Source organism: Vanessa tameamea, chromosome 7 (assembly GCF_037043105.1).
Source record: "Vanessa tameamea isolate UH-Manoa-2023 chromosome 7, ilVanTame1 primary haplotype, whole genome shotgun sequence".
NCBI classification, from domain to species: Eukaryota; Metazoa; Arthropoda; class Insecta; order Lepidoptera; family Nymphalidae; genus Vanessa; species Vanessa tameamea.
Window position 1 is genome coordinate 6,557,336 of NC_087315.1, and position 10,760 is coordinate 6,568,095.

Consider the following 10,760-nt stretch of genomic DNA (forward strand, 5'->3'; position numbering starts at 1 on the left):
GCATACTGCGTTGACATAATAACTGCGTTGATATAATAAAAAAATAACCTTAAGCATCTAAAAAGTATGCAACATATAAGCGTATCATATAATAGTCTATGTCCATCTGAATTATGAAACTTACAAATGGACTGTGGTTTTTCCGGATTCACGGAAAACACAAATAAACAAACGAAACGCTCCTCTCCATTAAATCAGTATGTTAAGTAAAAATAATGATAATGTAAAAATGTTTTTCATAGCACACGTCTAGCCCTACGGGATCAGCAACTTTGTAGCAAAGTAAATTAGGTCGTAATATTAACAAGGGCATAAAAGATAAATTAATTGACCATAGTTTTTACTTCCACTTGTGTAGTTAGCTTTTATATACGCTTACAGGGGTTTTATCACATAGCGAAACAAAAATTCCGGGCGCCGGCTTGCCGAGCTATTAACTATAATGTGGCTTCTGGCCTCCCATCGTTTATAAAAACCTCATATATTATTACAGAATAGCATCAATCGTGGTAATTGATGATAAACTTTTTAAGCAAAACGATCTGAACAATAAATCTAAATAAATATTAATATCAAAAAGAAGAATAATATTGTTACACGGAAATATATTATTATAATGTTTTTTATTCGTGAGATAATTTTGCAAATTACTTAATTCGACAAGCGAAGGACAGATGTTTAACAAGTGACTTAAAATTCACTATTTCCATGACTAATATTATTAAATATAATCTTAATATTTATTTATTTTGTTGAAGTGCAGATAAATATGAAACAATAAAAAATATTTACAACCGTAATGAAGGCAAAGCTACCATATTCGTGGTCTATTAATTAAACATGTTCAATATCTACTTAAACAATTGACATAGATACGCTTTTGAAAGGCACGTTTACGCTGTTTAAACCAATATCACTCATGTATTCAAAGCATATTGTAATGAAAATTTTAAAACCACAAAAAATAAAATATGATAAAAGTTTTACATCATCCGTCCTCATCCGTCTCTTGAATTATTAATGGTCGCTAAAGTTTTACAAGGTAGCGAGTATAACTTATCAATGCAACCAGAATAAGTAGTATGAAACTTTACTTTTTAAACTTACTTCTTTAATTTAATTTGTAATAAAAATATATCAAGTAAAAAAGCCTTTGAGGAAATGAAAAGTTTGAAAATGAAATCGTACTATTTCATAAAGAAATAATTAATCAGTCGAATGATTATATACGTATACGCAATAGAGAGCCAAAATAATAAAGATTTTCCGTAATATTCACTCATATGTTTATCGACCTAAGTAAAGACGTCGAGAACATAATGATCAGGCAAAAATAACCAATTAAACCAATTCGATCAAAGTGTATGTTTATATAGGACGAGAAACACACGCCTGTAATTTGTCAGTCGTATAGTTCTAGAGGCCAGAGAGAGAAAGACTTTTTTTTGTTTCGCTGGAACAAAGCCTTAACGCGTTTCCCCTACATGTAGTGGGGGGGGGGGTATTAAGGGCTCGCCGGCGCTGAAGGCACCGGAATGTCTATTAAAAAACCAGCGGTCATTTCGGGGGACATCACGCGATAACGCTTGCGCATACTACCGTGACGTACTGACGGTAGGCCCACCTCTGCGGGCCTCCAAATCCTATAGGGCTCTCAGGGAGAGAGAGTATGACTAGGTAACTTACTTCAACTCACTATCTCCAATAACGATTGATTTCAATAAAATTAGTTATAAGTAAGCATAAACTATTGAGTTATTCAAAAAAGCATACATGTACACTTCATTACGTGCGAAAAGCATTGGAATATTTAAGTACTTTGAGGTTGAGATAACATATATGAAAATACAGGAACTATTTAAACGGTTTCTAGGTTCTTAGAAATATATTACATATTATATTATATTATAGTATAAAGGCTTATTAAAACACTTGATATATGTACCTGAGTAGTCACTAGAACTAGATAAATTAATTTTTTGCAAGGACTAAACTGATTGAATCGACATTCTTGGTACAATGCAATTTTTGATACATATAAATTATCAAAAGATATACTTTTATCATAATATTATAAATCATAACAAATTATTTTCTGACCTACTTATTATTTATTTGTTAAGAAGAATATTTATAATGAATTTGATTCAAAATACTATCCACACAATAACAGCCAAATACATTCAAAGACAAATAAATATATGTTAATTAAAAAAAAATTGTACATAATTATGGAATCCCTTCGAGACTGTTAACAGTCAGTTAATAAGCAAACAAAATACTATAAATTAATAATTTCATTTATGACACGGTTTTAATTAAAAAAAATGACAACGTACAACGCGATAAGATAATTTAATAAGATAGAAGACAAATATAAAAACGAAATATTTTATGATTGTTTATCATTGTGATACTTGCTGTTCCGTACATATTACAACAATGGCGAAACAAATTATACTGTATTTTTTGTTGGCTGGATTGTCTCTTAGTCGTAAGTGTAACCTATTGAGTATATTATTTTAAATCCTAATTATGAGTTAATATTATAATTTTTAGGAAATATCTTCCAAATTTATAGAAGTTTTTTATTTGAATATATTTTAGAAATTTACTTTAAAAATATTTTATACAATTGTTGTTACATAATTGCCAAATGGAACACTTGTGAATTGTTCTAAATATTCAACAACTGTACAGTCGATTTGTAATAAATATATATATATATATATATATATTTTAATATTGTGAATATTGTAATAAAACATAAATTACAAATATTTAGTGTTTTTCTCATGAATGCACTAGTTGTATTTTAGATTTATTAAATGTAATTACGTAGTCACGCTTTAACTAATCAAAGATATTGATTGTTTTTATCTCCAGATATTATTCAGTCAAGTCATATATATATATATATTTTCATAGTTGTAATGGAATAGGCGTTTGTCTTCCATCTCACATGATCTCATCTTCAAAAATAAAGGGGATGTACAGGATTGCAACAACTATAGAGGAATAAAGGCTCATGTCACATACTATGAAAGTATGGGAGAAGGTAATAGAGAGAAGATTGCGAGAAGAGAGTGAAATTACCCAAAATCAGTTTGGGTTTATGTCAGGTCGAGGGACAATGGACGCTATTTTTGCACTCCGCCAATTGTGCGAGAAGTACAGACGTGCTCACAAGAACCTGCACATGGTGTTCATTGATCTCGAGAAAGCCTATGATAGGGTGCCTCGTGAAGTGTTATGGTGGGCATTCAAAGAGAAAAGTTTGCCTGGGAAGTATGTGGAGTTAGTCCGTGCTATGTACAGGGGATCCTGTACCTACGTGCGATCGTCTGCCGGCAACACCGACCAGTTCAGTGTGGCTGTAGGATTGCACCAAGGGTCGGCTCTAAGTCCTTACCTATTCCTGCTGATTATGGACGCTCTAATGGTGGACATACAGGAGGAGGCACCCTGGTGCATGCTTTTTGCCGACGACATTGTACTGATTGGTGAAGATGGACCTGAGATTGGAGATCTGTTGCCAATCAGATTGGAAGATTGGCAACAGAAACTGGAGAATGTTGGCTTGAAAATCAGTAGAACGAAGACTGAATACATGTTCTGCGATTTCGGCGGTCTCTCCGGTCCTGAAGCCATAGCGCTTGATGGTGTGGCCCTTCCAGTCTGCTCCGACTTCCGGTATCTCGGTTCACTCATTCAAGGCGATGGCGAAATAGATCGAACGGTGAAGCACAGGATTAACACAGGGTGTATGAAATGGCGTCAGGTTACGGGAACAATTTGTGACCCCCGTAGTCCCCTTAGACTTAAGGGGAAGATCTATAAGACATGGTCAGACCTGCTGTTCTATATGGATCAGGGTGTTGGGCTATAAAAGGGATGACTGAAAGACAATTGCATGTGGCAGAGATGAGAATGCTGAGAGGAATGTGTGGTGTTACGTGAATGGATAGAGTAAGGAATGAGTACATAAGAGGAAGTTTGAAAGTGGCACCGGTAACCGAGAAGCTATCTGGAAACCGGCTTGGTATGGGCATGTTATGCGGAGGAATGAGGACCATATTGTGAGAAAGGTTTTGAGAATGGATGTGGATGGATATAGAGGTAGAGGACGACCCAAGAAACGATGGATGGATTGTGTGAAAGACGATATGGTTAGAAAGAATGTTACTTGTGAGATGACGACAAACAGACAAGTATGGAAGAAGAAGACATGCTGCGCCGACCTCAAGTAAAATTGGGATAAGGGCAGGAGGAAGAGGTGTGAAATAAGTTGTGATTTAGTCGCATGTTATAAATGTTTATCTACTTAATTAATGTGTTCACATTGTAATAATTCATTTTAAATTTTAAATTTACGAGTCAGGTGATTTTATTGGACAAACCGTCTATCGCAAGTCTACTTCATGATAAAAGATTTATCGGCGTCCTCTGAATTCCACACATATAAACGGCACCTGAGTATTATTTTACGCACAGATAAATCCGAATAACTATGCTTTTTAGTGTACTTTATTAAGGAAAGACGTCCTGACATATTACGTAGGAGCCAAATAAAATAAGCTAAAAGGAATTTATAGGATAACACTTATTCATTGTAAATAATATAATATGATTAAAGTAAGGAAATTAGTAGATTATCTGATAACATATAATTTACAGACAGAAAAATAGTATTATGTGTGTTATTGACTTATTATTATATTTTATTAATTATTGACTACTTATTAATTTCATATTTCTAAAATCAGAAAAAATCATAATAATTGTCCTGAACATTCGATGCTGCGTTTTTAGTATTCTTTCGCCGCGAATATTTTGATAACTTCCATTGGTATCGACTACAAATAATTTTCATTTAATAAACACAACAATGATTAAATACAATAACTATATAAGTACGCTTTAAAAAGAACATGAAAATTTTGTTGGAGTATATTATAAAAAGTTGATCAGTATATCAGACCTAATTGAATTAAGAATATTACTCATTAACGCTTAAATATCATATGAATTTTTATATTTTTATTAAATCATATAAAATTGTCAGGTGCAAGTACAGTGCAAGCAGATCGAAGCAATAGAATATTGGAAGGAGATATCGCATATGAAGGCCAATTTCCATATGCGGTAAATAATGATATTTTCATTACGATTATGTTGAGTCATTACCAATTAATTTTTCACTTTAGATATAATACCAGCATTCGTTGTCTTGGGTTTTCTGGAGGAGATGGCTAATTAGCCATAAATCCGCCCATACAACACATAAAATAATTGGTTATGTTTTAAGCATTATTTCTATTTTTATTTTATTCTTTGTGTTTAATCCTAAGATTGTGTATTTTTATTTGTTCAATTTGGATCAAAAATAACCACTTGTATAAATCATTCAATTTGCTATTTACAAAAAATGTTTGTAGAAAAAAGAGGAAGAAGAAAAAATTATAACTATGTTTTTTTAATATTCTAGGTCTCCATACAAATGTTAGGACCTCCACAGACGACAAACACAAGAGGACACAAATGTAGTGGTGCACTTATTACGTTAAAAGACGTTGTAACATCAGCTGTTTGTCTCTATGATTTCACACAAACGTAAGTACATGACGCTTATCATTATAATTGATCCTATAATTAATTATGTCTTAATATAGATATGACATAGATATTCACGCTTTCTATGTTTCAGTTTATAGAAAAAAAAGTCAGAAGAACAGTTTTCGAATAAATGTTACTTATATGATCAATAATTTATTAAATAATAGAACTATTGAATTTGAAAAATAGGAATTTCCGCAATTTAATAAGTGAGTCACCAAACTCCATGAATCATAATTTGTTGCCATTTGTTAGTTATTTTCTTGTGTTAATTATATAAACAATATATTTCCAATACTGAAACATAATATCAACTAACATATTAATATATTCACTCATCAAAACTTAATCCACGTTTGTTCAAAATACAAATTCAAAGGTGTTCTTGTTGCAGCGTTCCTGTCCCTATAAACCTCACCCAATACCGAGTATTCGCTGGTGCGATTCTCCTTACCAACGATACGCCAGATCGCACAAGGACAATTTCAGACTATGTAATCCATCCGCAATACACGGGACCTCCAGCATATGTCAATAACATTGCTGTCATTATAGTATGTATACTAAAATAAAATTATTAACTTTGATGTTAGTTAAATGGCTAGTTCATAACCACTTATCTTGGGTTTGAATACAAGGTCGAGTCATTAAAAAGTTATTGAGTCAGTATCAGCCTACATTCTGGGAATTGTTACAATCCCGTGCTCGGAAAGCAAGTAAAACTGGGTCTTACACTTGGACTCTTTCCATTCACGACGGATTTCTCGTCCCATCGGATTATGAGAGCATAGAGTTTTGATTATGCACACTTCTGCACTATAATATGATCCACGAAAGATTCTCTCTTGATTTTCCTACATGACCGAAGGCGGTCGGAAGGACAACTTCAAGATTATATAGTCATGTGTGGAAAATATAACTATGATAATTGTTTGGCTTCATTCGAAATTCATAACATCGATGAAGATCATGATGATTCATATCGACATCAATCTTGTTAGCACAATTCAAAAGTTGGTGAAATGGCCCAGAGGGAATAGTACTTAAATCTCATCCAAAAGTTACGATATCAAATTTTGATTTTTCATGTGTTTCTCCAAACCTTCACCTTAAAAGAGTAAGAGGCTTTGGCAGAGTGACTGTTAAACCTTTATTACTCATTATATAGTATGAAATTTACTACAATCAATCTACAATCACCACAAACTTTTTTAATCACCACAATCTGTTGTATACTTGTAAAAGTAAAATATTTTGATCGAGGAGTGAGTATATTATGAATAATAATAATAATAATAAAGCCCTTTTATTCCGAACCACAGTACAAATACCAAACGATACAATATTTATTTATTTATTTATAATATGTCACGCAGTTCGGCGTGCCTCTTGGCATAGGCCTCCTCCAACTCTCTCCATTGAGCTCGATCCTCCGCGACTCTAGTCCAAAATGGTCCCAGGGTTAGGCGGATATCGTCACTCCATCTACTCTTTGGACGCCCTGGTTTTCTGGTGTTCTCTATAGTATATTATGAATAGTGATTACTATTTTTTTAATAAAATATTAGTCAGTTTTTCGGTCGGTTTTAAGGTCGAATTTTATCTTGTCAAATGATTTATCATAAATAGGCGTGCTGTTGATAAGCGGTGATAAAATTAAACACAAAAATGTTATAAATTATTTTAGTAATTACCATCTCTTTTGATATGATAACCTAATATTTGACTCAGATTTAGTAACCTAAAAGTGTCATAGCAGGGAATTGATATTTTAGAACTTTTATCATACCAAAATGATCAATAATTTTTCATATATACTACTTAGTACCAAGGTTTGTTTTGAATAATTCATAAACATAATCATTAATATATTAATAACAATTTGGATTAACGTTAAATTAAATATAAGTTAAAAATATATTAAGTATTTTTTTTCTTTGCGCTTCATTATCTTTGTTTATGTGAAGTATGAAAAACACGTTTTACAATAGATTCAACATTTATTAACTCACGGTAGAGTTCACTAAAGCTATTCTGTAAAAATAAAATCCAAGGTCATCTCAGGACACGACCATAAAATGTCGGAGAGTAATAAGCGACATTGGCCATTAATTATATATAATATTCTAATACCCATACGCATTAAAATATCGTATCATCGTAAGTCAGTTCCGCCGTTTCACGAGTGAAATACAAAGTCAGTCCTTACAGAACAGCGCTGCAGATAGCCCTTTTGACTATACCATTTAACTGTACTGTTAGTACTGTATAGTATAATCTAAATTACATAATAACATAACATAAACAGCCTGTAAATTTCCCACTGCTGGGCTAAGGCCTCCTCTCCCTTTGAGGAGAAGGTAATCTAAATTATCAAGTCATTTTTTTTTCTAGTTAACGATGCCATTTAGTTCAGCAATAGTAAAACCGATAGCATTACCAGCTACAAATTTCGCACCTGCTGACTTCACACTATGCAATGTAGTTGGATGGGGAGCGTATAATAGATCAACGGCGGTTAGTTTTTTTAATCTTATTTTATCTCAATATAAAAAAATATGTATGATTTTAATTGTATTGTATTTACAACTATCATAACTATGCATGTCAAATATATACAAAATTCTTTTATTTTAGTATCTAGCAAGTACACAACTGAGATACTCAACTAAATACGTGTACAATCAAGATTTATGTACTAGGATCTTTAACAGTATTGACACCTCGTTAAACATTTTACCTAGTATGATTTGCGCTGCGTCTTATGACCTCCGAACTTCGAATTGCTTCGTAAGTATCCATGGTTTTTATTACATCTTGCAATTGTGTGGATTTATTCATCTCAGCCCGAATATCGTAGTTCCAAGACAAACACGAACAGATCTTTTTTCGTACAAAGTTCAGTACATTTTATTTGGTTCGTTTCCGTTTTCTTTTCAATACAATTTAGCCTCAATATCTTTCAGTTCTTTTTCATTCTTGCTTGCAGTCATGGAAGGGTAAATTTACTCGATTTGTATTTGTATGTTATAACCGACCTGGTCAGGTTTAATTGTCATAAGATATACGAGGTCAGAATTATAAGATGGGATCCTTTTATAATCATATATAATATAGGGCCCGTATATTTGTATATTAGTATATCAACCGGAGAAATTGTTTGAGATATCAAGTGGTGAAATAGCGTTTGTATGGAAATCCGTATTTTTTAAGTTAGAAACATGAAACTTTATTTTTGGAATACTGATTGAAAAAGAGTAGATACTTATTTAAGTGTTTCTGCATATTCTACCCCTACTGGGGTAAAATAAGGGTTGCAAGTTTGTATAGAAGTCCGTCATTTTTTAAGATAGAAACATGAAACTTTATTTTTGGGATACCGATCAAAAATAAGTAGATACGTATTTAAGTGTTTCTAGATATTCTCCCACTAAAAGGGTGAAATAAGGGTTGAAAGTTTTTATGGAAGTCGTCATTTATTAAGCTAAGAATATGAAACTTTTTTTGTGACACTGATTAAAAATGAGTAATTACGTAGTTAAGCGTTTCTCGATATTCTACCTCTGAGAGGGTGAAATAAGGGATGAAAGTTTTTATGGAAGTCCGTCATTTTTTTTAAGTTAAAAATATGAGACTTTATTTTTGAGATACTGATTAAAAACGATTAAATACATATTTAATTCTTTCTAGATATTCTACCTCCAAGGGGTTTAATAGGGGTTGACATTTATTCTATATCTTAGTCTGGAAGTCCGTCATTTTTGAAGTTAGAAGCATGAAAATTTATTTATGGGCTACTGATTAAATATGAGTAGATACATATTTAAGCATTTCTTGATATTCTACCTCTGAGGGGGTTAAATAAAGGATAAAAGTTTTTATTGCAGTGTCATTTTTTTAAATCAATAACATGAATGTTAATTTATAGGCTACTGTTTAAAAATGAGTAGATACGTATTTAAGCGTTTCTTGATATTTTATGTCTAAAGGGAAAAATAGGTGTTGACATTTCTTATACAGGTTAGTCTGGAAGTCCGTTATTTCGAAGTTAGAAGCTCGAAATTTAATTTTTGGGCTACCAATTAAAAATGAGATGATTCGCATTTAAGCGTTTCTGGATATTCTACCCTAAGGGCTGAAATACACACCAATGTGGTATATAAGGAGGTCTTCAATTTACTTAATATTTTAAGTTAATTTGTAAATATATTCATATTCTACGCGACCCAAGCCGCGGGTAACAGCTAGTATTAGTATATATGCATCTTAATTAGATATAGATTATATAACATACCTTCAGTGATTTAAAGTAAAAACTTTAAACCTCAGTTTCCAAAAGGAAAATTTTATTTATTTATATTTAATTTGAAATAATATTCTCATAATGTGATTTATTTACAGGGTGACGATGGCAATACCTTAGTCTGCAACGGCGTATTAACTGGAGTTCTATCTGTAGGACATAATTGCGAACTTTCAAATTATCCCGAAATTTACACAACACTTTCTACTACATGGATACAAACGATATCTGGAGCGGGACAAACTTTCAGTCATAGTGTTTTCACGATGATCACAATGTTTTCACTTGTTCAGATTTATTTAAGTAGTTAAAGTTCAGCGGTTAGTTTCTGTAGAAAAGTAAACAAGAGTATGCACCCGAAGCGTATGTATGGTAATGTTATAACATATCAAACATTTCGTAGTGAAGTCTTAAACTTCTCTGTGAAGTAAACAACATTATTTTTGTGTATGCACTGGGAAAAGAGTAATATGTTTTTGATTGTTACTAGTGAATATTTTAACAGAAATATTTGTTATTTGAGTGACTGTTGCGACTTGTATAAGTATTTATTTTTGTGTGTCCGAAATGTTTTAGTTATATTTATATTTTAGTAATTAAATGTTTTACTCAGAGACGTCAGTCCATATTAAAAAATATAATTAAGAAAAAGAAATATATTTTAGACAAATTATTATACATCATACATGAGCCGAGATGGCCCAGTGGTTAGAACGCGTGCATCTTAACCGATGATTGCGGGTTCAAACCCAGGCAAGCACCACTGAGCTTCATCTGCTTAATTTGTGTTTATAATTGATCTCGTGCTCAGCGGTGAAGGAAAACATAATTTCAACGAAAT

At 32.2% G+C, this 10,760-nt stretch overlaps 1 protein-coding gene across 1 annotated transcript; it reads left to right on the forward strand.

Annotated features, from left to right (window-relative positions):
* Window positions 1-2,425: 2,425 nt before the first annotated feature.
* LOC113401322 (trypsin beta-like) lies at window positions 2,426-10,382 on the forward strand. Its single transcript, XM_026641176.2, has 7 exons — window positions 2,426-2,494; window positions 5,066-5,145; window positions 5,489-5,613; window positions 6,011-6,170; window positions 8,011-8,133; window positions 8,254-8,406; window positions 10,018-10,382. The coding sequence occupies exons 1-7, from the start codon at window positions 2,443-2,445 to the stop codon at window positions 10,228-10,230; spliced, it is 906 nt and encodes a 301-aa protein (XP_026496961.2). The 5' UTR covers window positions 2,426-2,442; the 3' UTR covers window positions 10,231-10,382.
* The last annotated feature ends 378 nt before the right edge of the window (window positions 10,383-10,760 follow it).